This window comes from Pongo abelii, chromosome 10, assembly GCF_028885655.2.
Source record: "Pongo abelii isolate AG06213 chromosome 10, NHGRI_mPonAbe1-v2.0_pri, whole genome shotgun sequence".
NCBI classification, from domain to species: domain Eukaryota; kingdom Metazoa; phylum Chordata; class Mammalia; order Primates; family Hominidae; genus Pongo; species Pongo abelii.
This window is the reverse complement of record NC_071995.2, coordinates 6,878,291-6,903,904: the sequence shown is the minus strand read 5'-3', so window position 1 is coordinate 6,903,904 and position 25,614 is coordinate 6,878,291. Positions and strand designations below refer to the sequence as shown.

General features: G+C 56.8%; 3 protein-coding genes and 1 long non-coding RNA gene across 9 annotated transcripts in view; 1 reads left to right on the top strand and 3 right to left on the bottom strand.

Annotated features, from left to right (window-relative positions):
- Positions 1-115: 115 nt before the first annotated feature.
- Positions 116-11,872, bottom strand: P3H3 (prolyl 3-hydroxylase 3). 2 transcript variants are annotated; one of them, XM_002822836.6, is made up of 15 exons: positions 10,986-11,869; positions 9,906-10,058; positions 9,361-9,562; positions 9,145-9,276; positions 8,563-8,699; positions 8,001-8,090; positions 6,257-6,309; positions 6,092-6,159; positions 5,852-5,976; positions 2,796-2,897; positions 2,339-2,489; positions 2,063-2,180; positions 1,879-1,954; positions 772-912; positions 116-665 (listed from the first exon to the last, which is right to left on the bottom strand). In XM_002822836.6, exons 1-15 carry the CDS (start codon positions 11,484-11,486, stop codon positions 501-503), a joined length of 2,214 nt encoding a protein of 737 aa, XP_002822882.3. In that variant the 5' UTR covers positions 11,487-11,869; the 3' UTR covers positions 116-500. The 2 variants fall into 2 exon arrangements, with proteins under 2 accessions (XP_002822882.3, XP_063568069.1); XM_063711999.1 differs by having other exon boundaries at positions 116-912; positions 10,986-11,872.
- On the top strand, positions 10,249-25,273 carry LOC129049308 (uncharacterized). Of its 2 annotated transcripts, XR_008512308.1 has the most exons (4): positions 10,249-10,431; positions 23,789-23,823; positions 23,924-24,011; positions 24,215-25,273. It is a non-coding gene; the product is annotated as an uncharacterized LOC129049308 (long non-coding RNA). The 2 variants fall into 2 exon arrangements; XR_010135702.1 differs by lacking the exon at positions 24,215-25,273 and having other exon boundaries at positions 23,924-24,058.
- GPR162 (G protein-coupled receptor 162) lies at positions 12,148-18,158 on the bottom strand. 3 transcript variants are annotated; one of them, XM_054527901.1, is made up of 5 exons: positions 18,060-18,158; positions 15,275-16,521; positions 14,311-14,500; positions 13,631-13,788; positions 12,148-13,330 (listed from the first exon to the last, which is right to left on the bottom strand). In XM_054527901.1, exons 2-5 carry the CDS (start codon positions 16,088-16,090, stop codon positions 12,779-12,781), a joined length of 1,716 nt encoding a protein of 571 aa, XP_054383876.1. In that variant the 5' UTR covers positions 16,091-16,521; positions 18,060-18,158; the 3' UTR covers positions 12,148-12,778. The 3 variants fall into 3 exon arrangements, with proteins under 3 accessions (XP_054383876.1, XP_024112274.2, XP_009245653.3); XM_024256506.2 differs by having other exon boundaries at positions 12,149-13,330; positions 15,224-16,521; XM_009247378.3 differs by having other exon boundaries at positions 12,150-13,330; positions 16,226-16,521.
- CD4 (CD4 molecule) overlaps positions 19,121-25,614 on the bottom strand; it is a 34,209-nt gene continuing 27,715 nt past the window's right edge. For both annotated transcript variants that reach the window (XM_024256502.3, XM_054527902.1), the window contains exons 5-10: positions 25,145-25,378; positions 23,734-24,081; positions 22,807-23,007; positions 21,398-21,519; positions 21,026-21,093; positions 19,121-20,635 (exon numbers count right to left, since the gene is read on the bottom strand). In XM_024256502.3, the coding sequence (XP_024112270.2) occupies positions 20,614-20,635; positions 21,026-21,093; positions 21,398-21,519; positions 22,807-23,007; positions 23,734-24,081; positions 25,145-25,378 (995 nt within the window). In that variant the 3' untranslated portion in view covers positions 19,121-20,613. The remainder of the gene's footprint in view (positions 20,636-21,025; positions 21,094-21,397; positions 21,520-22,806; positions 23,008-23,733; positions 24,082-25,144; positions 25,379-25,614) is intronic.

Here is a 25,614-nt window from a genome sequence, read left to right as displayed (position 1 = left end):
TCCAGGGGCCCCGCCTCTGGGAGGCCCAAAGACACCTGTCTCCTCCCAGGCCAGCCAGAGCCACCCCCACCTCCAGCCATCACACAATCTGTGATACCCTCGACTGGCCCCTGGCTGAGAGATCTTCACGACCTTTATTGCACAGACTGGGAGAGAGGAGCAGGGTTATACCCCCCAACCCCACCATCCCTTCATTTAAAGCATCAGCCTCCTCCCCTGCCATTTCCGTTCAGGGAGGCACAGTGTTCCCCATGTGTCCAGGGCTGCAGGTCCGGCAGCTGGGCCCAGTCCCGGCTCCCCAGGCCTGGTGAGCTCCAGGCTAGCCTATGCACTGTCCTCTGAGTCCAGGCCCTTGTAGGTCCCCAAGATGGTGGGGGTGCAGGGACAGAGAGCTTGCTGTTCTGCTCCTGATGTCACACAGAGGCTTCCCGTGGGTCCTGGCATCAAGATGGCCTTCCACAAGTCAAGTGGCCACATCCTCAAGGAGCTGGCTCAGCCACTCACAGCTCCTCCCGAACCCGAGGTGCCTTTCCAGTCTTGTCTTGGACCCTCTGGTGCCTGCGGCTAGGGGGCTCTGGGGAAGGGTCTTTGCTGGGCATTTCTTCCTCTTCCTCTTCCTCCGCCTCCTGTGACTCCTGCAGCAGTTCTTTGGCTTCTATCCACTCCTGGGGTTGGGGAGGAGAGTGTGGCCAGTTCCCTGCACCCAACTGCCCTGGGCCAGCTCAGCCCCTGACCCTCACCGACTGTGAGCCTTCCTACCCCACTCCTTACCTGCTCTCTGTGCTCAGGTGCCCACGTGTGCCACAGTGCCAGGGCACAGCGCCGTCCCTGAGTCACGGCCCACACCCCATGGGGATTCTCGACACCGGAGCTGAAGGCCACAAGGCGCCCACAGCGAGGACGCACCCGAGCCTGGGGGGATGAGGGCAGGTTCAGCTCCAGGGATTGGCTTTCTTAGAGAACTTGGCCCTCACTCCCTAGAGCGGGATGGGGACAGGGACACAGAGAGGGTCAGCTCTCTCGCTACCACTTCCTACTCCTTAATTCAGGGACTAGCTTGGGGCAAATGAGAAATCAGCTTCAACTTGCAGAGCAAAAATGCAAGCGGAGTTGGGAACCAAAGGAAAAAGGGGTCTCCACGGATGGTCTCCTGTTGGTTCCTGACCCCCGGTACCCTGATTTTTCCCACTTAGCCCTTTGAACCCAGGGCTTGAAGCAATCTGGGGCTGCGCATGCAGTACCAGACTCTACGTAGAAGGGGATACAGATATTGGAGCCATTTTCACACCCCACAACCAGATGAAAAATCACTGCCCCTCTCCTCCTACCCAATCCTAGCCCCTGGTGTCTGGAAATTTCCCACCTAACATTCATTAATTGCTTATTATTACCAGGCGCTGCCTCATTCTTTTAGGTACGTTACCTAAATTACTTCGTACAACGACCCTTTCAAATCCATACTATTATTATCACCCCAGTCTAGGAAACTAAACCTCAGAAAGGTTAAAAATCCGAGCCCCAGTCGAGGTGGCCCTGGTAGCTGGGCACCAGCCACTGTGCTCATCTCGCTGCAAAGAGGAAGGACTATTTCAAGTTCCCCAAATCCCTAGAATAGGGCCATGGAGTCCTGGAGGCACCTGCAAGCTGTGCTTCATTCACCCTTCTTTAGGAGGTGAGACAAATACTGACGGTAGGGTTGATGGGGCCACTTAGAGACCTTGCTACGGAGGAAGCAGCGGGAGGGCTGGGGAGGCGGGGAAGTGAAAGGGTTAAAAGCCCTGGCCATTTCCCTGCATTTGCCTCTGGAGCCTTCTGCTTTGAATCCTGACCCCACAGCTGGGCCCTCTGTCACACCGTCACACCCCCCACTCCACGCACCGTGACAGTGAGGGCGTTGGGCTCCGTGAAGAACAGGTCCCCACCCTGGAAGTCATCGTTGAGGTAGAGGAGTCCGCTGGGGAGGGAAAAAGGCAAGAGGCAGTGAGACCCCAACCCAGGCCCAGGCCGGCAGTGGGATGACCTTTGTCCGCTCACCTGCCTGACCGCTAGGGGGGCTGCCCACCTGTAGTCACGATAGGTGTAGGCTGGGGGCTCCCGCCAGCACTCTCCCGTGTCAGGGTCCAGGACGCAGTTGTCTGCATGCACTGGGTGACTTAGGTCCATGCGCTGCTCTTGCTCTCCTAGGACACAAAGGGGTCTGGGGGTACGTCTGTGCCCCTGTGCCCATCTGCCACCCTGTGGGCTCATGCCATGCACGTCCACCCCGGGGCTCTTGGGGGCAGTGTCCTGGGGGCAGGGCCTGAGGTTGGAGAAGAGCAGTGGGGGGTCCCTGTCATACCTTCTATGGCGCTGCGGCACACCAGGTGGGTGAAGGACAGATGCAGGGGCCGTTCCGGGGAGAAGTAGGCCTGGGTCAAGGTCCGCACCCGCTCGCTCACCTCCAGAAGCAGCTTAGCACCCTGACTGCCCACTGTCCCAGCCCGGGCCAGCTGCAGGCAGTGAAAGGCAGGGCAGAAACGGAGGAAGGCAATGGGAGGGTGGTCTCGGCCCTAGCCCCTGCCCAGCTCTGCTGCTCTCCACCCGTGGGTTTGGAGTCTCTCGGCATCCAGCTCTGTCCGTCAGCCCAAACTGCCCCAGCTCTCAGAACATCCCTTTTCTCCATGCTGGGTCCTATCAGGTAGTCTAGGTCCCAAGAAAGCTCCTTCACAAAAGCCCAGGCCCTGGGGCCCGGCTTCCTGCACAGCCTCTCCTCCAGGTCTGGGCATCAGATGGGCCCGGGTGCCTCCTGTGCTCACCTGCGCAGCCTTAAGCACTGTGAGCCCCTCGAAGCGTTCATGGGGGGTGTGAGGGGAGCGGCGACCATGATAGCCAGACCTGCCTCCAGCCCCAGCTGCATCCTAAATAGGAAGGAGTTTACCGTGGAGTCACTCCCCCAGCCCCTCACTGTCTGCAGGGCTGCAAGACCCTCCCTCCGGCCCTCCAGCTCTCCAGAAGAAGCTAGACGCTCCCACAGTTCTGTTGTGGCTTCTCTTCCTGAGCTGCTGCTCTTTCCCAGAGAGTGCCCACTGCCACGGCTGTCCGACTGTCCCTCTCTGGTACAGGCTGGAATCCCACTTACCAAGGGGACTGTGGACAGAACTCGGGAGAGCTTCCTACAGCAGTAAGGGGGCCTCTGAGAGGGTAGGGACAGCTGGGAAAGTGGGGCAGAGCTGGGAACTAGGCAGGAAGGGCTTGATCATTAATCCCCGGTGAGCCAAGAGTACAGGAATCTCTCTGGAAACAGGACCCTAACAGGAAGTTCCACAGTTAGGCCAGGTCCTGGCAGGAAGCTGACTGGTGGTACGGAGACAGCATCAGCGGGCTCTCCCTCTCTGACCTCTTCCCACCTGACATTCTCTCGAAGAAACTGTGGACTCCGTGGCTCCCCCACTCCTTGATACTGAGTCACAATTACCCAGCCACCTCCGCGACCACTCTCACTACCTGGGGGTCTCCTAATATTTGGATGTCTACACTGGAATCATTCGCTTTTCTGACACCCATTTTTTGTCTACTTTTTGAATTTGTTTAAGCACAACTATCTAGTTACCCCTGCATACAAATCTCACTTCTGAGAGACACCTAGTCACCCAAGCCATCTAACCTGGGGGTTTTTTTGTTTTTCGTTTTTTGTTTTTGAGACGGGGTCTTGCTCTATCACCCAGGCTGGAGTGCAGTGGCGCCATCATAGCTCACTGCAATCTCCACCTCCCAGGCTCCAGAGGTCCTCCCACCTCAGCCTCCCAAGTAGGTGGGAACATATAGGCGCATAGGCCCAGCTAATTTTTTGTATTTTTGTAGAGACGGGGTTTTACCACGTTGCTCAGACTGGTCTGGAACTCCTGAGCTCAAGCCTCAACTCCACCCGCCTCAGCCTCCCAAAGTGCTGGGATTACAGGTGTGAGCCACCTCACCGGCCAACAGTGGCACTCGTCAATTACTCCCCTTTTCCGGGTCTTTTCTCCCACTGCATTCTACACACTGCCACTAGAGGGCTCTACCACTCCTACAGGTGACTCCAGAGCCTGCACTTGGAGGTTCTACAGGAATGCAAAAGTCAACCGTCCTAAAATCCTTCGATAGCTGTCTACCATACACAGATACAGCCCAAACTCCTTGGGAGGCCACAGAAGACACTCACCGTCCCTCGGCCTTCATGTGTGGGCTCTCTCCCTCTTCCCCTATACTGTCTCTTGGTAACATACACCCTGATGATTCTATGTTCTTTGTAAATTAATTAATTGATTAATTATTTTTAAAAAATTTATTTTTCGAGATGGAGTTTCGATCTTGTTGCCCAGGCTGGAGTGCAATGGTGTGATCTCGGCTCACTGCAACCTCCGCCTCCTGGGTTCAAGTGATTCTCCTGCCTCAGCCTCCCCAGTAGTTGGGATTACTGGTGCCTGCCACAATGCACACGAATTTTTTTGTATTTTTAGTAGAGACCGGGTTTCACCATGTTGGCCAGGCTGGTCTTGAACTCCTGACCTCAAGTGATCCACCTGCCTTGACCTCCCACAGTGCTGGGATTACAGGCATGAGCCACCACACCCAGCCAGTGATGATTCTGTGTTCTAAGAGCTTTACCATGTGCTAACTCATTTAATCCTCACAACGACACTATGACAAAAACACTATTATTATCTCCATTTTATAGATGAGCAAACTAGGCTCAGAGATGTTAAAATAAATTGCCCAAGATCACACAGGTAATGACTATGGAGCTGGCCCTGCTCTCACCCCTGTGCTTGACTGCAGCTCCCAGAATGCACCTTGCTCTTCTCCCTCTTAGACTGATTCCACCCCCAGTCACCTGGCTAACTCATCCTTAAGACTGAGCTCAAACACCACCTCTCCAGCAAGCCTTCTATAACTGTGCATTTCAGTGCTTCTATTTGACATACTTTTTTTTATTTTTTTGAGATGGAGTTTCGCTCTTGTTGCCCACGCTGGAGTGCAATGGCACGATATCAGCTCACCACAACCTCCGCCTCCCAGGTTCAGGCGCTTCTCCTGCCTCAGCCTCCCGAGTAGCTGGGATTACAGGCATGCGCCACCACGCCTGGCTAATTTTTTTGTATTTTTAGTAGAGACGGGGTTTCTCCATGTTGGTCAGGCTGGTCTCGAACTCCCAGCCTCAGGTGATCCACCCGCCTCGGCCTCCCAAATTGCTGGGATTACAGGCATGAGCCACCATACCCGGTCCAAGTACATACTTCTTTTACCAAACTTACCACCTGCTTATATTATGTATTTCCTTGTCTGTTTCCACCTCTACACGTGAGCTCCCAAAGGGCAGAGTCTATAATCATCTTCCTCTCCCTAGAACCCAGCAGTTTCTAGTGTATAGCAGCTACTCAGTGAGTATGTTACTGAATGAGCACTAACCTAAGATAAGGGTTGAAGCTTCATAAAATGGTAGCCTCAGCCTGGTGAGTATGAGTCATTCAACCCAAACTAGAAGGAGGGAAAGAAAGGCCTGCGTGTCTGCTGAGCCATCAACCAAGCCAGTAACTAAACTCTTGGCTGACCAAGCAATCCTTACCTGCACACTCATCCATTTTTATGCCTTCATGGTTTTTGTTTTGTTCTTCCTATCAATTTCTAGCAAAATTCATTTGTAAAGAACATCCACCTATGTCAGCTAAATTAAGACAAGACGGAACTTATCCACAGCTGAGAGGTAGTGGTAAGCACAGTCCCGGTTGGATAATCAGGACAGGCAGAATGAAGGGGGCAGGCCAAGAGCAAGGGAACAGGTGATTGTATCCAAGAGTCTTGAACAAGCTGATGAACTTGCAGGTCTTCCTACCTTAGCCAGCTGCAGCAGCACCCCACACTCGGCTGGGGTAAGCAGCCCATCCAACACCGCCCGCTCCGACCCATTCAGCTGCCTGGAATCCTGCGTCAAGGTCACACCCTCCAGGAGAAGTACATCTGCCAGGGAAAAGACAGAGCAGAGGTGGCTGAGCATCCCCTAAGGGCAGGCAGAGCAGTAGCTGGCAGTCCCCAGACCCTCCAGGCTCCTGCCTTCTCCCTCCCAGGAACTCACCCTTCCAGTAGGTCAAGGGCTTTGGCTTCGCAGGCTCATGGTCCCAAGGCCTCTTCTCTTGATCCTCTCTCAGGGGTGAGAGATGTGCTCAGTGGGTGCACGGGACAGTCCAGACCCAGCCTCCCAGCTTGGGCCAAGCCCCTCCCACCACAGGGCATCTCCTACCTGAGCTTTTCTCTAAGTGCCTCAGGGATGAGAGCTGCAGGGGTCCAGGGGTCCTGTGACAGTCCAGAAAAGCATCATCACCCACCGAGGTCAGCCCCTGGAATCCCTGACATTAGAGCTGAAATATCTCATTAAGGTCCTCCTGTTTCCAGAGAGGAAGATGGAGGTAGGCAAAGCCCAGGACTCAATGTCAGGAGCCCTGGGCAGTGGATCAAACTGTAACAACAAGTACAACTATAACTCATATAGCACTTACTACCTGCTAGGAGCTATTCTAAGAGTTTTATTCATGGCAATGGAATTTATCCTTTAAAGTTCACAACAGTCTTATGAAACAGACAATATTCAAGTGCTCATTTTGTAATTGAGAGCCCTGAGACACAGAGAAGTAAAGTAACATGCTCAAGATCACACAGCTAGAAGTGACAGAGTTAGTTGTTTTGTTGTTGTTGTTGTTGTTGTTTTTGTTGTTGTTGTTGTTTTGAGGCAGAGTCTCACACTGTCGCCCAGGCTGGAGTGCTATAGTGTGATCTCAGCTCACTGCAACCTCCACCTCCCGGGTTCAAGCGATTCTCCTGCCTCAGCCTCCCAAGTAGCTGGGATTACAGGTGCCCGCCACCATGCTCAGCTAATTTTTTGTATTTTTAGTAGAGACAGGGTTTCACTATGTTGGCCAGGCTGGTCTTGAACTCCTGATCTGGTGATCCACCTGCCTCGGCCTCCCAAAGCAGCGTTACGTTTTAAACTAGCTTCAGGCCGGGTGTGGTGGCTCACACCTGTAATCCCAGCACTTTGGGAGGCCGAAGCAGATGGATCACCTGAGGTCAGGAGTTCAAGACCAGCCTGGCCAACATGGTGAAACCCCGTCTCTACTAAAAATACAAAAATTAGCCAGGCAAGGTGGCAGGCACCTGTAATCCCAGCTACTCAGGAGGCTGAGGCAGGAGAATCGCTTGAACCTGGGAGGTGGAGGTTGCAGTGAGCCAAGATCGCACCATTGCCCTCCAGCCTGGGTGACAGAGTGAGACTCTTGTCTCCAAAAATAAAATAAAAATTAAAAAACTAGCTTCAGAGTTCTCACCTTTAGCCAGTGGTTCTCAAGCAGGACACTTCTGCCCCCCAGGGGTCATCAGGCAAAGTGTGGAAACATTATTGATTGCCATGACTCAGGGGCTGTCAATGTGCTATTGATCTCTACTGGGTAGACACCAGGGAAGCTGCTGAACACCCTCCAAGGCATAGGACAGGCCCTGCCCTCTGCCCCAACAAAGAATTATCCAAAATGTCAGATCCAAAATATCAGTAGCGCCAGGAAGACTGAGAACGCCTGCTTTATGCCCTAGTCCTAGCCATAGATAACCTCTGCCCCGCAGTTTCCTCTCATAACTACAAGAAGAGAAATAAAAGCAGCAGTAACAGAGCTTTCTATATTTTGCTATCAAATGATGTGGTTTCAACAGCCCTGTGAAACAGATGTGATTATTCCAACTTACAGGTAAGGAAATTGAGGCAGAGGCAAGTTGAACTTCAGAGATGTTTGGGGCAGAGGAGGACTGACACTTAGGCCTGCGTGACCCCAAAGCCGCCCTAACTACAGGCACACTGTCTCTGTCCCTGTAAAACTGGGATGGCAGACTCTTCTCCAAGCCTCATGGTGGAAAAATGGAAAACTCTGTTGCAAATCAGAGTGCCATCCCTCCTGGGAGTGCAGAGGGGTGAGATGGGCAGAAGTGGAGTGACTCACAGGATCCCTGAAGCTGGTCCCCAGGTGCTCCATGGCATAGTAGAGCTGCCTCTTCTCCCCCAGGGATCGGAGGATGAAGCGCTGGATGTCCTGAGGGTGAGATGATGAGCAGTGACGGGGGCTGGAGGAGGGCAGGGAAGCCCCGGCTCTAGGGCACTGCCTGGGTGCTCCATGCTCCTTGAACCTGGCACCATGCCCCCTGGTTCCTCCGTTCAACATTCCCCCTCAGCAGCTTCAGAGCATCTGGACTTAAACTGGAAAGGGTGTAGGGGGTGGGAGTGTGTGTGAGTGTGTGGGTGTGTGTATGTGCATGAGTTCAGGGGCTGGTGGCAGGCAGCAGTGAAGTAAAGGCAAGAGAGATGGGGCTGAGGGCTGGAATCAGAACTCCAGGCTGCCGTGGGGAGCAGGGAGTGGAGACAGAAGTCAGATGCTGGACTTGAAGTCCTTTGGGTGACTAGAGTGCTTGGGTAAGAGGCCAGCGGTGGGTGGGGTCCAGGTTACTTCTCAGGTCTATTTGTTTGATTTGGGGCTACCTCCCAGGTAAGTGTGGAGAGGTGGTTACCTCTCTGGGTCCGAGGCCAGGTCTTGGCTCTCCCAGCTGGGCCTGGTACTGGTTCAGAGCCCTCTTGGCAGCCTCATCCTCCGGGTAGAAGAGCAGGACACTCAGGACATTTTCTATAGCCTGGGACAGATTGCCCACTGGAGAGGGAGTGACAAGGTCAGGGGTCAGGGGATGAAGGTTTAGAGCACATTGATCCTTGGGGCAGAGGCAGTGCTGGAGAAGGTGGTCTCCAGAGGCCAGACAGCCAACTCCAAGAGCCCCCCTCCCACTGGCAGACAAGTTCAGCTGCTGGTTCTTTCAAACACTGGTGCAAACATACCTTAGCTGGAGAGTTCAAAGAAGAGCAAGAGGGGGGAAAATAAAGGAAGGTGAGAAGCAGCAAGGCAGAAGGAAGCCCATCTCCTGAGCTTGTCACAGGCGCCAAAGGAGGGCAAATTAGAGTCCTTGTGAAGCGATGGTTCCCATGCAGCCCTGACAGTGAAACTACAAATCCAGAGACAGATGGGAGGGATAGAGAGATGGAGCTCAGGATAGCAGCAGAGGCAAATCTTCACTCCCCGTTTCCACCCTTCCCCAACTGACTCTGAGCATGGGCCTCATGTAGCCGCCTCAGCTGGTTGGGAAGGAAGTCTGGGACAGGGAAGCTGCGACCAGGGCGTGTGGCTGTTTCCCCCACACAACGTTGCCGGCACTGCAGGACCTGAATCCAGTGTCCTGCAGAGGAAACCCATAAGCCATTCAGCTTGTTCATGCCCCTCCCTGGGCACCGACCCACCCCCCCATACACGGGACCCTTACTTGCAATGGCCTCATAGAGGCCCCCCTGGCTCCCAGCCCCATCCTCCTCTTCTTCAGCCCCCTGCTGCTCTTCCGGCCCCTCGCAGTCAGCACGGCAGCTCTCCATCTGGGCCAGGCTCCCCTGCAGAGCCTCTTCTAGCCTGGGCAGTGCCAGTCCTGCCTCCTGGCGCCCCAGTAGCTCCAGGCCTGTGTCATAGGCTGCCTGTTGGGGAAGGGAGCAGTCAGTCACCTGAGATCCAGGGGTTGCCAAACTGGGAGGTAGGGAGGAGAGGGGTGTTGGTCTCATTTGGGGCAAGGACTCCATGTCCCTCTTCACCGTGGAGAAGAATGAGGGTGGGCCTCAGAATCATACTGTTGGAACATCAGATTTCAGTGATCATCCAGGAAGGAAACGAAGTCCTAGAGAAGGACTCCCCGCCAGGGTCGCTGAGGATCATTACCCCATCTCTGTATGCTCAAGCAGCACAACGCGCAGTTTAGTGAGGCCTGTGTATCCAGCCAGGAAAAGGCTGGGGGCAAGACAGGGGTGGTGCTGGGGGTCTCACCCAGTGTGGGGGCGTCTCCAGGTCCCGGAAGCTCTGGGGCCGAACTCCCGACATTCGTCTGTACTTAGCCATGTCCTCCCGCATCTGCAGGTGCATGGGGTTTGCTACAAAGAAGGTGTGTGCTGCTGCAGCTGCCAGATCCAGCTTCTTCAACTGAGGAGGTGGAGGGAGGAGGGTATCAGAGCCCTGGGACGGGGGGGCAGACCTCTGCCCCCTGGCCAGCCTCCCCACCCTACCCCACACACACACTCTGGGTGCCCAAGAGCCTCATGGAAGACTGGCCAATCAGAACTGCCTACCGCCCAAACTGCAGACCCCCTAGAGGCCAGAACGCTGGGACACTCAGAAGGCTGGCACTGAAGGAAAGGGGGTCTAAAGACGTCGGAGTTGGGTGGGACATGAGTCTCAGGACTTCAGGATCTCAATTTGGGAGACCAGGTGGAAGTGATGGCTTAAGTGAGGTGGGGAAGTGGGGGAGACCTCAGCGACCAGCAAAACCCGCAGTTCTCTAGGACCCTGAGCTGAGGTGAGTACAACCGGCGCCCCGTTTCCCCAGCCACGTAGGCAACTGCTGCGGTACCGGCGGCTGCGGCGTGCTGTCCCCTCCCCGCCCGCAGAGGTCTGGCCTCGGAGGACCCCAACCTTGCCTCCGTCGGCTCCTTCCTTTCCGAAGCTACCTCCTGCCCCAAGCGAAGGTTCACACTCACCACCACCCCCGACACGACACACACACACCCACGCACACTTCCCGTCCGAGAGCCGGTTTCGCCCCCACCGCCTCCGCTTCATTCCTAGGAAAAGGCGGCCCTGTCCCTCCATCTTCGATCTGCTCCCGTCCCGCCTCACGACCTCCCCGCCCCATTCCCACTCTGCTCGCACTCCCCCTCGGCTGCTCCTCTGCGATCTCAACAGGTCCTCGCGGTCGCGTAGCCAGCTCCTACGCAGAGGCCCGCGGTACGCTCCCCAGCCCCGTCCCCCCGGGGCCCGGGCAACAGCATCCGCCTACTCCTGGGCACCGCAAAGTAGGACAGCGTCGTGGTGAGGGCTGGGACCCTCGGAGCTGCCCGGCCCGCTCCCCACCTGGTAATAGGCCCTCTGCAGGTAGTTGTAGGGCTCCCGACGGCGGAAGGCGTCCCGGAGCGCGCTCCCCACGCGAAGCCGCGCCGCGCCCCCGGGGCCCAGCCTCCGTGCTGCGCACTGGGTCAGGCAGTCTGCGCGGCGGAGCGCTGCACGGAGGAGCTGTCGCTCCCAGGACCCCTGTGTGGGTCCCGGCCCGGAGTCGGGCTCCGGGGCCCCGAGAAGCACGGCGGGGAGCGCGGCGCCCGGATCGGCCGCGCAGCTCGCCCCGCAATCCAGCCGCACCCGGCCCAGCGCCGCCTGGCTCCGCAGCGCCTCCCGCAGCAGCGCCACGGCCGGCGCCCAAGCCCCGGCGGCGTAGGCGCGCAGCCCGTCAGCGTAGAGCAAGTCGGGGGCCTGCGGGGGCGCCCCCGGGGACAGCTGGGTCAGGCCGGGGGGCTCAGGGGACCCCGGGGGAGGCAGCAGCAGCAGCAGTAGCAGCAGCGGCCGGAGGAGCCGGAGCATGATGTCGGAGCCGCTGGCCGCCGAGGGGAAATGCTGGAGCCGAGAGGGAGGGAGAGGAAAGGGGGGAAGGGGGAGGGAGGGGGAGGAAGGAGAGATGGAGAGGCGGAGGGAGAGGGAGAAATAATGAGGGGGGCCGAGAGAGAGAGAGATGGGGCTGAGACCCGATGGTGGGAGAGGCCCATGTGAAAGATGGAGAGAGAAGAGTGCTGAGTGGACAAAGCTGGTCTAGTGTGGAATAAGAGGGAGAAACTGGGAGGAGGAGGGCAAAAGGCGGGAACTGGAGCAGGCCTGGGCATCCATGGAGGATGACTTCAGCCCCAGCGGTGACTTCAGCCCCTGAGGTCTGGAGGTAACTACTGGGGCTGTGTTCCCTCCACACACACGCTTCTGGGTCCAGAAAAAGGAGTGTGGACGCCGCCCCCCCCCCGCCCCCCCACACTTATCCACCCCCCGCCCCCCCACACTCATCCACCCCCCCACACTCATCCACCCCCCCACACACACTCATCCACCCACACACACACACTCATCCCCCCCACACTCATCCACCCCCACACACACTCATCCACCCCCCACACACACTCATCCACCCCCCACACACTCATCCACCCCCCCACACACACTCATCCACCTCCCCCACTCCCCCCCACACTCATCCCCCCTGCACTCCTTTGGAGAAAGAGCTTTAAAATGCAGCAAGGAGGAGGTGTCCAGGCCCAGGACACTGCGTCAGCCCCAAACCCTTTCCTGCCCATAAAGTGAGCCCCTGGATGGATTTGGGGTTAGAAGGAGAGTTGGGCACTGGGGCTGGAGCCAAGCTCTAAAAGCACCTCAACAAATCTGAACAGAGATCCTTCATACCCCAAACCAACAAAGACATGTGTGTCCTCAAGCCCCGCCCCCAGCAGGATATGCTCCTCCCAGCCTTCCCTGTGCGAGGCTGCCTGGTGGAGCATGTGATCATTTCTCCTTGTGTCCTTCTGTGCCTCTGTCTGCTGCCCCTGCTCTGTCGTGTCCCCTGTGAGCCACTCCACCCTCCAAGCCCCTTTCCACCGCAGTACACTGGACACTGAGGTTTCCATGGCAACACTTCAGACTTTAATACATATTGCTAGGGGTGATGGAAGGTGAGTAGGGCATCTGGTCACTTGGATGGGAGAGAGCAGGGCCTTCTGAGCCCCAAATCTAGCGCCCGTCTCCCCAGAGTCTGGAGGCAGCTGCCCTACTCTCGGCCAGAATGAGGTGTTACTCACTCAGGCTTCCTCCTCTGAGTTCAGCAGGCTTGCTTGGGCTCACAGGGTCAGCTGGGGAAAGATGGGGTTGCCTGGGCCCCAGGATCCTCCCCAAGCCCTTGCACTTTCTTCACCCCCCGTCAGGGAGCAGCGTCTCCCTGCACTTAGTCCCAAAGGAAGTCCAACGGCTCTGCTCTCAGGGGACCCAAGGGAGAGTCGGCGGGGTGAGAGGCCCAGTGGCCGGGGCCGACGAGGAGAGTGCCCTGGTGAGGCAGTCGGAGAAGGCAGAGGTGTCTCATCGATGAAGGTGGTGATCTCCTCCCGGAAGAAGCCAGGACCCCGTGGGGGTCCCCCACCTGACCCCAGAACCCCACTCTCCAAGAATTGGCGAAGGCTGGCCAGCCCCCCACCTTCAACCTCTTCCTCGTCCTCCTCATCCTCCAACCTGTGTCTTTGTCCCAGGTACTCAGGCGGACCCCCGAGGGCCCGGCTCTGGGCTGGGAGGACCCGGATGTCATCAGAGGATGACCACTTGTGCAGGAAGGAGCCTGGTTCCCGAGGGGTAGAGAAGATGTTTGTCTCATCATGGGACAGACGCCGGGATAGGGGGACCTGTGAAGAGGAGTGGGTAAGACCTGAAGGTGCTGCAGGGACAGAGGCAGAGGCAGGAACCAAGTGGGGACTCCGGAAGATGGTGCCAGCTTCTTAACCTTCCAAACGTTTGCTGCGGTGGGCAAACCTGGCCCCACAAGGTCTGAAGGGATGCCTCTCTTGCTATAGCTTTCTTTCACCCAGCTCTATGGTGCCCTGAAAGCCAGGGCTAGGGAAGAGGGGATTGGGGTGCATAACAGACACTGGAGAAAAGTGATGAGGGGCACCAAGGGTAGGAGGTGTAATCCCCCAGTTCCATACCTGTAAGTAGTGGACTCTCTCAAGAGGAGGGAAGAGCATGTGCCTTCCAGGCAGCAGCTTCACCTGGGCGGGGTCCCGGCTCCCTGGTCCTGTGGCTCCATTAGCATCAAAGCGAACTTTGCAAACTCGGCCCTCTGCATAGTCGTCACAGCCCCCATCTAGGAGAGAAAATGGGCAGAGTGGTTACAGGTAGGGAATGCCTACCCCGGCCTCCCACCACTGCCTTTATAAGCTCCCAGAGACCCCTTTAGTTCCCATTAGCATGTATGTTCCAAGAGGACAGTGAGAGTGGCTAGCATTTGCTGCGTTCAGTGCTAAATCCTGACTGGAGTGCTTCATACATATAGATGAAGTTATTGAAACAATTACCTGCACTCCCCCAAGAGCCGTCCCTATAGCTGGGGGGCCTCTCTCGGGAAGCTCAGGTTCCCCATAGTGCCAGAGCTGGGCAGTGTGGGCTTCTGGGGAGGAGCCCAGGCCCAGTGAAGGGAGCCCTGAGTGCTGCAGGAAGCAGTGAGTGGACAGCAGGGTGCCTGCTTAGGGAAAGGGGAGCCCAGGGTGGTGCAGGTTCTGTCCAGTAGGGGGCACTCCAGGGTAGCCCATCCTCTGGCTGAGAAGGAGCGGCAGAAAAGGGAATAAATAGATGTCCAGGAAAGCCAAAGCCCAGCCCCTCCTCTGACCGTCATCTCCATCCTCCTCAGACATGATGGCCACGCATTGCTCCCACACTGTGCGCACGTCGGCGCGGTAGCGCTCGCAGGACCAGATGAAGGAGGGCAGCAGCAGCGTCTGTGCCATGGAGCACCACAGCACAGCCAGCACCATCCAGGGGGGCGCCGAGTCCGACTTGAGGGAGAAGAAACTCACCACCTGGGGAAGGGTGGGAGCGGGCTGGGTCAGGGCCAGAGCTGAGGAGCCCACCTGAACCCCATATCCTAGTGCAGCTGGTGGGCAAGACGTCAGAAGTAATGCCTGATCCCTGTGCTCCAACAGAGGTGAAGCCGGAGGTGGAGATGGAGTGAACAGAGGGAAGGGATGGGACTGACTCAGAGGAAGGTCGGGGAGAGTGCTGGAGACAAAGCCCTGTGGTCAGGAGGGAGAGGAACAGAGGTGAACCAGGAACCGTAGAGACAGAGAGGAACCCAGGAACAGTGACTAGATGGGGTGGTGGGGTGAGCCCTGTGGGGTTTCCACCCAAGAGTGCTCAGAGACCATGTGGCCGCCAGAGGGAAGGAGGGAATGGAGAGTGGAGCCCAGCGGCTGGATGAGAGGTCTGCGGCTGAACCGTGGAGCTGCAGGATGGATGACGGAGCTGGAGGACGGGTAGTGGAGCTGAAGGACGGTGATGGAGCTGAGGAGTGGGAACTGAAGCAGATGCTGGAGCTGGGGTAAACAGGGTAGTGGGAACTAAAGGACAGATGATCAAGATGGGGGCCACAAATGGAGTGGGGGATGGACAGAGGAGAGGAAGATGGATGATGGAACTGGAGGAGAGATGACGGAGCTGCTGTATGGCTGATGAAGTTGGAGGTCAGGTGATGATGCTGGGGCCTGGATATTGGGGAGAACAGGTGGGGAGGACCCCGATCTCACCAAGATGGGCACCCCTGTGAGTGAATCATAGAGAAAGACGATGGCGCTGACCAAGTTGGTGACCTGCAGGGATGTCTTGGCAGACTCCGAGCCATCCAGCGAGGACCGCCGCTTCCCTCGGGCATCCTCCACCACAATGGCTGGCACCTCAAAAGCTGGCCGGGTACCCAAGCCCCCTGGCCCACCCACTTTGGTCCCCCCACCACCCCCCACTCTCCGGGCCTGCCGAGCCCTCCTGGGCCGGGCCCACAGTGTCTGGTAGAAGGTGATGGCCACGCAGACCAGCCCCATGACAATTCCCCCAAGTAGCAAGAGGCTGAAGCAAACGCCAAAGCCGAGGCCGATCTTGGAGACTATGAACTGGCAGCCGCGGGCATAGTAGCGCTCGCCGTTGTTGTGCCAGCCAATGGAGGGCAGTGTGGAGAGGATGAAGCTGACCATCCAGATGCCCATGACGGCATGCAGTGCCTGCTTCTTGGCGTTGCTGAGGCGGTAGTTGACGGGCCAGCGCACCATCCACATGCGATGGTAGGAGAGTGAGGCGACCGTGAAGCAGGTGGCCAGGGCCAGGGTGTAGTAGGTGGACACGAAGACCTTGCAGATACTCTCGTTCCAGTCATAGTCGGAGGAAGCCTGACGCCGCAGCTGCACCACAGCAAAGGTGGTGACGGGCACTGCTGCCATGAGTATGTGTGTGCCCGCTAGGAAGCAGAGCAGCAGCTCCAGTGGCTTGTGCTTCTGCTGCTTGGCCGAGATGCTGAGGATGATCCAGGCATTGGCCAGCAGCGCCAGGAGCCCACAGGCCAGCCAGGACAATGCATTGGAGCGCAGGGAGGCCTCCTCTGCCCCCGCCCCGCCCCGAGCCATCCTGTCCTCAGCCCCCCACCCCCTTGAGCTCTGTGGGGGTGGGGGCTAGGTCTCACCCAGGAGCCCCACTCACAAACACTCCCATGATCCCCACAATCCTCGCCCTGTCAGCAGGCAGGCTGCCCCCAGGCTCACCCCAGTGCTCAGCATTGCATGATGGACCCAGCTGAGGGCAGCTGCAGAGGGCAGGGGGGGAGACTGAGGGTCAGCAGAGGCAATCCTCAGCTTTCATACTGGGCGGGGCCTTCCTTAAGCATCCCTGCAATTGATGGGGCAGGCAAGCTGGCTACTTTCCCAACTATGAGGCTGGCTGGGGGGTTCTGGTCCCCATGCTGGGACTTCCAGGTCTCTTTTTCTTCTGGTTCTTGACCAGTCAGGAATCTTCTGGATGCCCCAGGGATTTGGGGGTGGGGCTCAGCCCCCTGGACAGGCTGCAAGGGAAAGATGAGACGTGGGAGGTAGAGGGCAAAGGTAGGGCTGGGCTGGTCTCCAACCAGCCTCCTATGCCCCGTTTCTTGAAACTGTAGGCATGACTGATGACTAAGGCCCTGAGGGTCATTCAGAACATTCCTTTGCCTTAAATCTGACAGCTAAACACCCCACACAGATGAGAGCCGCACTCTTCCAGACCTCTAGGAAAGACGGTATTCCCACCTCCCTGTCTCCTTTAGCCCTTTCTCCTCCCGCTGGAACTCCCAGGTTCCTTCTTAGAACATCCCCTGCTCAGCACTACTCCACCCCTATCTTCAAGTCCCTAAATGTCTCTTCAGAACTACTGATGGGAGACACATGACTGGTTTCCTCTTGAGGGTTCACAGTGAACTGGGATATGGCATTACAGCCTTCCTCCCCTACCTGCCAGTCTCCTGGATGTGGGTCTTGGTGCTTAGCCCCTACTTCCCCAAACCTGGGTGATCACCCTCCAGCTACCCAGATCTGGGAAATGGGAGAAAAGAGTCTGGGACCGAAGAGGGTGCTAGGGAACCTGAAGGCGGGGAAACCGCTGACATCAGAAGCATCCAGAAATGGAAAGAGGGGGAACTAGGGAGAAGGAGGAGAGTTTGAGCAGAAGAGAAAGAGGGGGCAAAGTGGTAGTATCTGAAAATAGCAGGAAAAGCTCAAACCCCCTGGAGAGGAGGCTTTGGAGGGAGGAGGGACTGGAGGAGGGAGGGAGGGAGGGAGCAGGGAATAGGAGGCTGAGAAGAAAAGCCAAATGTTCAATAAGGTGCTGATTCCCCTCGGGGAGACCTTGATTCTTCCTCCCTGGCCCAGAGCCTCAGTTTCCCTCTCATGGGAGGAAGGATGGTCCCAGTTTTAGTGCGTGATGCTGAGCTTCAGTGAACCCCGGGAAGGGGGGTAAGGGAATCAGGTGAAACCCTGAACAGAGTGGGGCTGTAAGGAAGCCCATAATGGCTTTAGGGTAAGCGGGGTAAAAATGGGGCACAGCAGTGAAAGGGTCTGTTTCCCATGGAAGCAGCTCAGACCCTTGCTTTCCCCAAGAGGTCCTGGTCCACCCCCACCCTTGGCTTCCCTCCGGAGCCCAGTACACCCTAGTTGCCATGGCAATGGCCAGCCAGATGGAGGTGGAGGGACTTGGCCAAGAGCAGCCCCCAGTGTCCTCTCCTACAGCCCTGGACCCCTTCCCACCCACCTCCACCCAGGCCCAGCTGGTGGGCTCAGGACGAAAGAGATGGGGAGTCAGAGACGGAAGGAGGCAGAAAAGATGTGAAGGACAGAGAGAGGTCAGAGGAAGGTGGGAAGGGGGATCTGGGAGGTTCCCTGGCCAACGGGGTCCCTCGCCCTTTGGGATGAAGGGGTAAGGTCAGGCGGCTCCTCCCTCCTGTCCCCCTCCAGGTTCTCCAGGGCAGAAACAGCAGGTGGCTGGGGAGGAGGGGCCAGCCCAGGGGAGAGGAGGCAGCTTGCGGGGAAAAGGGAGGCAACACAGGGGATGGAGCAGGGGTCGTCTTACCTCTGGCTGCGCCCAGCACTGCCATGGAGACCGCACTCCCGACGCGGCTCTCTCTGGCTCCCGCTGCCTGCCGGCTCCAGCTCGCCCGCCCTCCTCCCTCCTTCCCTGTCTCCCTCCCTCCCTTCCCCCGGGCCTCCCTCCTCCCCCTCAGTCCCGGCCTCCCAGGCTCAGCCCGCGGCTCGCTCGGTCTCTGCCCCCTCACTCTCCAGGACCCTCTCTCCCAGGGTCATCCTGCCAGTGAGCCCAGGCTAGAGGGACTGCAGGACAGCTTTGTGGGGGGCGGGGGGGCGGGAAATGAGTGTAGGGTGGGGAACTGGACGGTGGTGACTCGGGGAGGAGAGGCAAGGAAGGCGCTGAGAGGGAGGGCGGTGAGGAGGATGGCTGGGAACCGGCTTCATTGGTGAAATGGTTCATGTCCTGCCCCCACCCCTTCCCGTTTTGAACACGAACACAAGCTCCAAGAGGCAGCTGGTGTTGTTGGGGACTGAGGAGCTAGCTGTTCGGGGAGAAGGAAGCGTGTGTCACTGTGTGTATCTGTCTGAGGGCTGGGCCTTGGGTTTGGGAGTGAGGGGGCTTGCGGTGCAAACCGGGGCTGCTTGTGGAGTTGGGGGTGGGTGTGCACAAGCTAAAAGGATGTGGGCGCATGCATGCACACAGACACACACACTCTGCTTCCTCCTCCTGGAACACAAACACACATGTTGGGGATACAATTTGCACACACATGTTACAGTTTCTCATAGTCCTTTTTCTCTGCCACACACATACACCAGGAGAGCTCACACAACCCTGAGTCTCTCCCCCACGGTATATCACACACGTGTAATTACAGAGTCTCAGCCTCACACACACACAGGCCCACACAGAGCCCCTGTGGGTTGTGGAGGTGGGTAGCCAGCCTCCACAGAATTTTTCCCTCTCCAGGGAAACTTCATCTCCTTCCTGGGGCACGCCCAGCAACCTCTCCTCTGGGTCCGACCCCAAAGACCAGAAGATTCTTGGTCCCCAGAGAAGGGGTCTCTCTGTCTCTCTCTCACACACACACACACACACAAAGCATCTTCTTTATAGTAAGTTTATTGTATTTTTCTTTCAGCTCAGGGGAGCAGGGGTGGAGAGTGGGCACAAATGCAAAGTAAGCAAATGGGGAGCCCCAGCAGCAATAGGGGGGTCTTCCTGGAAGAGGCAGGCTTTAAAGACAGGAGGAGAAGGAAATAGGGAAAAGGAGTTGGGACTGAGGGAAGTGGTGAGGAAGGGTAGGAAGAGAGGGGATCCTGAGAGAAGTGGATCAAGAAGAAGATTTGTAACCCTGATTTCCCTGTGTCCTGAATGGTCTGGAGGAGGGTAAGGGAGGGTGTGGGGCAGGCGCAGAGCCTGGCACAATCACCTCTGAGGTCCCTTAGAGGGTTCCCTCTCAGGCTAGCTACCCCCTCTCCCAGCAAAGCTCGCTTCCAGGAGGTTCTGCACAGGGTCAGCGGCTGGTCACTGGGCATTCTGTCCTACAGTGCCTGTGCTCCCAGCCTGCACTCTGATTAGAAGAGCCAAAGGCTTTGTCCTCTGGTAACAGATTCTGCCACCAGCGGGGGATGAAGGAGAGATTTTAGACAGGGAGGCCTTCATCCCTGCTCATAAATTCTCTGAGATGGGCCCTTCCCATGGGTGCTGTGCTCCTGTGAACCCAAAAGTACACACTGAGTACCCACCACTAGCCACTGGTGAGAGCCGTGTGGCGTTTGTCCCTGCATTCGAGAGGCAGCAGTGGAACTTGGGACAAGGGACCTGGGTTAGTCCCGACTCCAGCACTTGCTAGCTGTATGACCTTTGGTAGTCAATCATCTAGCCTCTCTGAGCTCTGGTTCTGGTCTATAAACTGGAGATGATCATCTTAGTTCTGTCACTGCCAGCCTTGTAGGATTTTTGTAAGACTCAAATAGAGTATGTGAAGCATCCCTTGTGGCTGTGTACATGGGGCTGTGTCCAGAGGGGCTGTTTGTGCAAGGTCAGGACGTGAGTCTGTGGCCCCACCCACATAGGGTGAGAAGCGGGCAGCGTGGGGCAGGAGGTACTGGCTGCCAGAAACCTCTGGATCCTTCACTGGCTTGGCTGTGTGATTTTGTGCAAGTTCCTGCCCTCTGTGGTCCCAGGGTCCTGTCTTGTAAAAGAACAGTCCCATGCTCCATGCTTCCACACACCCAGCCTCACCCTCCACGCCAGCCAGGGCTGGCCCTGATCACTCCCCTGGGATCCAAATGAGCAGTGGGGAGAGGGCCAGAGAGAAATAATGAGAGAAGGGCTAGGGCTTGAAGGAAAAGCAAACGGTGGGGAGAATGGTGTGATTAAGCCTCTGGAAAATAGAGAGCAACACTCAACCAATGAAGCTGGGGCCTAACCCAGGAGAAACAATGGCAAATTGTAGAGGAGGCGAACAGGAGGCCAGAGGCCTGGGATCTGCTACATTCATCTGGTCCGCAGGCCATGAGCCCAACGGGAAACGCGGGGCAGACACCTGGGGAGGCTGCAGTGGGATCTGCCTGGCCTCATGCCTCAAATGGGGCTACATTGTCTTCTGAAACCGGCTGCAGGAACAAAGAAGAAGGGGAGCAGGTCTGTCCCCGCTGCAACCCCTTTGTGTTCTAGCACCTCCAATGGCCTTTCCAGTGCAGTGCTAGCCTCTGGGCCACAGCTGCAGAGCTAGTCCAGAAAGGCCCTGGCCTGCTGCTCCTTCAGCTCCACCCTCCCACTTCTGCCTCCTTCTAGCTCCTGGCCTCCTTTTCCCACCCCTCTATCCTCTTCACCACACCCCTTTAGCCCCCATCTCCTCGCCTCCACCCCTCCCAACTCTCCCTCCTCAACTCCTTCCTCCTCTCCGTTCTCCCTTCCTACCCCCTTTGCTCCCCTTCCTCCCCCTCCTCTCTCCCTCCTCCTCCCCCTTTCCCCTCTCCCACCCCCTCCTCCCAGATCCTTACTGAGGGCACTGGCAGGTCTTCTTCTCACTGAGGAGTCTCTTGATCTGAGACATCCGCTCTGCTTGGCGCTGTCCAGGGACAAGAAAGGGAGTCACGAGGGTCCCAGGCCTCCAGAAGGGAGGTGCCCCTTGGCGGGGCGAGTGGGGGAACCTGGGACAGGAGAAGCAGTTACACGGCTCAGGCCGTCTATCCTGGAATTAACTCTCTGCTCCTTCCTGTCTCTCCCTCGAGTGGGATCTGGGACAGGGCAGCAAGGGAACTTATGGGTGGGCAGAGGGAGCTGGGCCAAAATGAGGTCCCATATACAGGATCTCCTGGTACAGGACTCAGGGGTTTGAGAGCCTTGTGGGGACCAGGTGTGGGGTCACTCACCCTTCGGTGCCGGCACCTGACACAGAAGAAGATGCCTAGCCCAATGAAAAGCAGGAGGCCGGCGACGCCCCCCAGCGCAATCAGAGCCATTGGCTGCACTGGGGTGGGCCATGTGGGCAGAACTGCAAGGGAGAGAAATATGCTCAATGCACCAGCCTCCTCCACGGGCCAGGGGACTTCGGACTGCCTTGCAACCCCTCCTGGCCAGTCTCTGGTTTGATCCTGGGGTTGGGGGAGGGGGGGGTGCCTGGGGGCTCTCAAAGGCCACCAGTGCTCGGGAATCGGTTTTATGTTTGAGAGACCACAAGGCACTCTGGAGATAGAGAAGCAGTGGTCTAGACCCTGGGCTGTGTGTGTGAGTGCATGTGTGTGTGCATGTGTGAGTGCATGTGTGAATGTGTGTGCACGCGTGTGAATGTGTGTGCATGTGCGTGTGCATGTGTGAATGTGTGTGCGCATGTGTGAATGTGTGTGCGCATGTGTGAATGTGTGTGCATGTGTGAGTGTGCATGTGTGAATGTGTGTGCGCGTGTGTGAATGTGTGTGCATGTGTGAGTGTGCATGTGTGTGCATGTGTAAATGGTGTGCGTGACGGTGCGTGCATATGTGTGTGAGTGTGTGCGTGTGTATATGTGTGCATGTGTGAGTGCATGTGTGAATGTGTGCACGCACGTGTGTGAATGTGTGTGCGTGTGTGCACGTGTTTGAATGTGTATACATGTGTGAGTGTGCGTGTGTGAATGTGTGTGCATGTGTGACTGCATGCGTGTGTGGGCGTGTGTATATGTGTGTGCGTGTGTGAATGCGTGCGTGTGTGGGTGTGTATGAGAGTGTGTAAGTGTGCGTGTATGACAGTGGATGGGTAGATGAGTATTGCGTGAATGTGTAAGAGTGTGTGAGTATTGCGTGTGTATAAGTGTGAGTATGTGTGTGACTGTATGAGTGTGTATGTGTGTGAGTACATGGTGTGTGGGTGTGTGAGTGTGGATGTGTGTGTAGTATGTGTATGAGTGTGTGCAAATGAGTGCGTGAGTGGTGTGTGCGTGTGTGAGTGTGTGGGAGTGTGTGCATGTGTGTGAGAGTGCGTGTGTGTGCATGTGTGAGTGTGTGTAAGTGCGTCTGGATTTGGAGAAAAGCCAGGAACCAGGGAGGGGGGGCTCTTGGTCAGGTGGACCCCATTCCTAGGCTGTAGACCTGAGGGAGTGGGAACTTGTAGAACTACAATTGGCAGCCTAGAGCCCAGGACCACACCCTACCTCACTTCATCACTTCTATGCCTCCAGGACACGACACCATACCCACAACCCCCCAGCTCAGGCATTGGGAGGCCGGGACTCTGGGTGGTCTCTGCCAACCACAGGAAGGTCCCGCAGCACAGGAGGCAGAGGCCTTGGAACCTGGGTCCTTACCCTGGACGTTGGATTGCAGCAGGACCTGTCCCGAGTCACTCAGCAGACACTGCCACATCCCCGCCTCAGGGTTCAGCACCCACACCGCCTTCTCCCGCTTCGAGACCTTTGCCTCCTTGTTCTCCAGTTTCAAGCTCAGCATCAGCTTAGGGGAGGTGGGTCCCCACACCTCACAGGTCAAATTTTCCTGGAGCTGAGTGGCTGCAGAGGAACGAGAGGCTGAGATTGAAGGCCTGAGATTCAGTAGAACAATTAAAATGATACTCTATATGGGTGGCCTTCTTTTAGCCTTTTAGAGCAGGTTTTCATGCAGTTCTATGAGGAAAAACAGCGTTTAGGGTCCAGTGGTATTGGATTTGAATCCCAGCTCCACTGCTTAGCAGCTGTCTGTCTCTGGGCAAGTGACTTAACAACCTGCGCCCGGATAGTAGTAAAGGCAGGCATACATGTAAAGTGTTTGGATGGGGCCCGGCACGTGCTGAGCATTAAGTGTTAGCCATTACTATTTGTGGAGTTGTTATGATGATAAGGAGATAAGGAAGCCAGAAACTGAATTTGGAGCTTGACATTATCATCATTACTATCATACAGAGAGCAGATTTCATTATCCTTATTAGACAGGTCAGGAAGCAGGCCTGCAGTGGGAGGGGGCTTAGCCAGGATCACAGAGGGCTGGTCACAGGCAGAACTGGAACCCTGGTTCTTAGCCCAAGTGCTTTGGGGATCTTCAGTGAAGCCAGCCCCAGGCTGGCTCATGGATATCTCAGTTCAAAACCAGCCCCAAACCCAGAGGGCCCTCCCTCACTTCATCCAAGTGACCAGGGCCTAGGCATCCCCTCTTGGGGCTTGGCTTGCCTCAGAGAGAGCCCTGGGCCAGGCCCCTCCACCTCCTTCCCCTGCTCACCCCTCCCTGGCCTGGCCCCTCACCTCTCATCACCACAAGGTTCACTTCCTGATGCAACTTTCCTGTTTTCGCTTCAAGGGCCAGGGTGAGGTTTCCAGAGCCAGCATACTGAGGTAAGGCCTGGGGCAGGGTGAGGTGGAGCGGGAGCTTCTTGCCCATCTGGAGCTTAGGGTCCTGGGTAACCTGTTTCACAGACACTTCCTTGTTCTTCAGGTCAAAGGTGATCCAAGACTTGGAGGAGGAAGCCCTCTCCGCCTGCCACCACAGCTCGCCACTGCCCATCAGCCTTTCAACTGTAAAGGTGAGTGGGAAGGAGAACTCCACCTTTTCCCCCTCTTTCTTGTAGACTATGCTGGAGGCCTTCTGGAAAGCTGGAGGTGGGAAGGGAGAGACCCTGGGTGAGGAGATAGGAAGATGAGGGTGCACGCGTGGGGTCGGCATGCGGGGGCAGCAGGGAGATGGAAGGGGACCCGATGAGTCCAGACACCCACCTTGTCATTTCAGATACTTCAGTTCCTTCCTACCTCTCCAGCCTTCTCTCCCCTCTTCCACCCAGCATTTTCCTACAGCAGACCACCTCCCTCCTCCCGGAAGCCATCACAGAGCAGCCCAGCCACAGGGGATCCTTGCTGTCCTTAGGATTCCTGGACCACAGAAGCCATTTGGCCTCCACTCCTTAGAGGCATATTCATCACCCTTCACAAAATAAGAGTGAACACTTAACTAGGGCTTACTCTGTGCCAGGCACCATTTTCAGTGCCTTACGTATATCAGTCCTCAACTTAATACGAGGTAGGCACTATGGCAGTTAACATCATCCCCATTTCACAGAGGCTGAAACCAAGGTGCAGAGAGGTTTAGTAACTCCTCCAAGGTCACATGGTTGTGGCAGAACCAGGATTTCAATCAGTGTACATGCAGTAAACTGGCACACTACCTTATGTCCACCTTAAGTCACATAAGCACCCAGGGGACAGGATCTGGGGTAGGACCTTGGTCTCCCCACAGTGGCCTGGCTCAGAGGTCCAGAGGTACAACATAGAACATCATCAGGGTTGGCTTACTGGTGTTAGTGTCCCTGAGTAAGTGGATTTGCCAACTTGGTAGGGGTGGGGAGCTGAGGCAACAAAGAAAGTAAGCTCCCTGACATTCCTCCTTTGGGGCCTCCAAAGGAGACTCGGGCCTCTAGCATCCTTACCTTCCCCAGCCTTTCCTTTCCCCATGTCCACCACACTGAGGGGTGGCTGTCAATCAGCCCCCTGAGGATGAGGGCCCCAGTGAGTCCTTCAAGACAGGCCTCAGCTCTAGGGGACCTAGTCTTCTCCACTCCTGACCTCCCAGCACCAGACCCAGAAGCAGGGCAGTCAGAGCAGAGGGAGGGGCTGTCAGCCCCCGGGGCAGGAAGGAGACTGCAGGAAGAGGGGCTTCCCTTACCTAGCACCACGATGTCTATTTTGAACTCCACCTTCTTCTGGTCTTGCAAGACGGTGCATGTCCAGGTGCCACTATCCTGGAGCTCCAGCTGAGACACGGAGAGGGTCTTCCCCGCCTGTATGTTTTTACCCGTTGGACTCCTACATTGCACTGAGGGGCTACTACCAGGGGGGCTCTCCAAGGTCAGGGTCAGGCTCTGCCCCTGAAGCAGGTGGGTGTCAGAGTTGGCAGTCACTGTGGAGGGAAAGGCCAGCTGTGTCACACACATACCATCCCCAAGGAGAAGGGCAGATGACAGGAAACCAAGAACATCTCTCCATTGTCCCCGTCCCAACATCTCCTTCCTCCCAGCACCCAGCTGCCCACCCCCAGCCAAGAAAGGGTTTCCCTCTCCCCTCCTCTCTCTCTTCTTTCCTCCTCTCCCCTCATCCTCTCTTCCCCAGTCTATCTCCCTCCTTCCCTTGCCTCCT

Excerpts from the sequence above, each read along its gene's own strand:
- GPR162 (XM_024256506.2), bottom strand. The coding sequence starts at position 16,090 with ATGGCTCGGGGCGGGGCGGGGGCAGAGGAGGCCTCCCTGCGCTCCAAT. Across the intron at positions 14,501-15,223 it reads TCACAGGGGTGCCCATCTTG|GTGGTGAGTTTCTTCTCCCT; the intron begins GTGAGATCGGGG and ends ACCCTTCCCCAG. Across the intron at positions 13,331-13,630 it reads AGAGAGTCCACTACTTACAG|GTCCCCCTATCCCGGCGTCT; the intron begins GTATGGAACTGG and ends TCCTCTTCACAG.
- P3H3 (XM_063711999.1), bottom strand. The coding sequence starts at position 11,486 with ATGCTCCGGCTCCTCCGGCCGCTGCTGCTACTGCTGCTGCTGCTGCCT. Across the intron at positions 9,563-9,905 it reads TGGAGACGCCCCCACACTGG|GCAGCCTATGACACAGGCCT; the intron begins GTGAGACCCCCA and ends CTTCCCCAACAG. Across the intron at positions 2,181-2,338 it reads GTGCCGCAGCGCCATAGAAG|GAGAGCAAGAGCAGCGCATG; the intron begins GTATGACAGGGA and ends TTTGTGTCCTAG.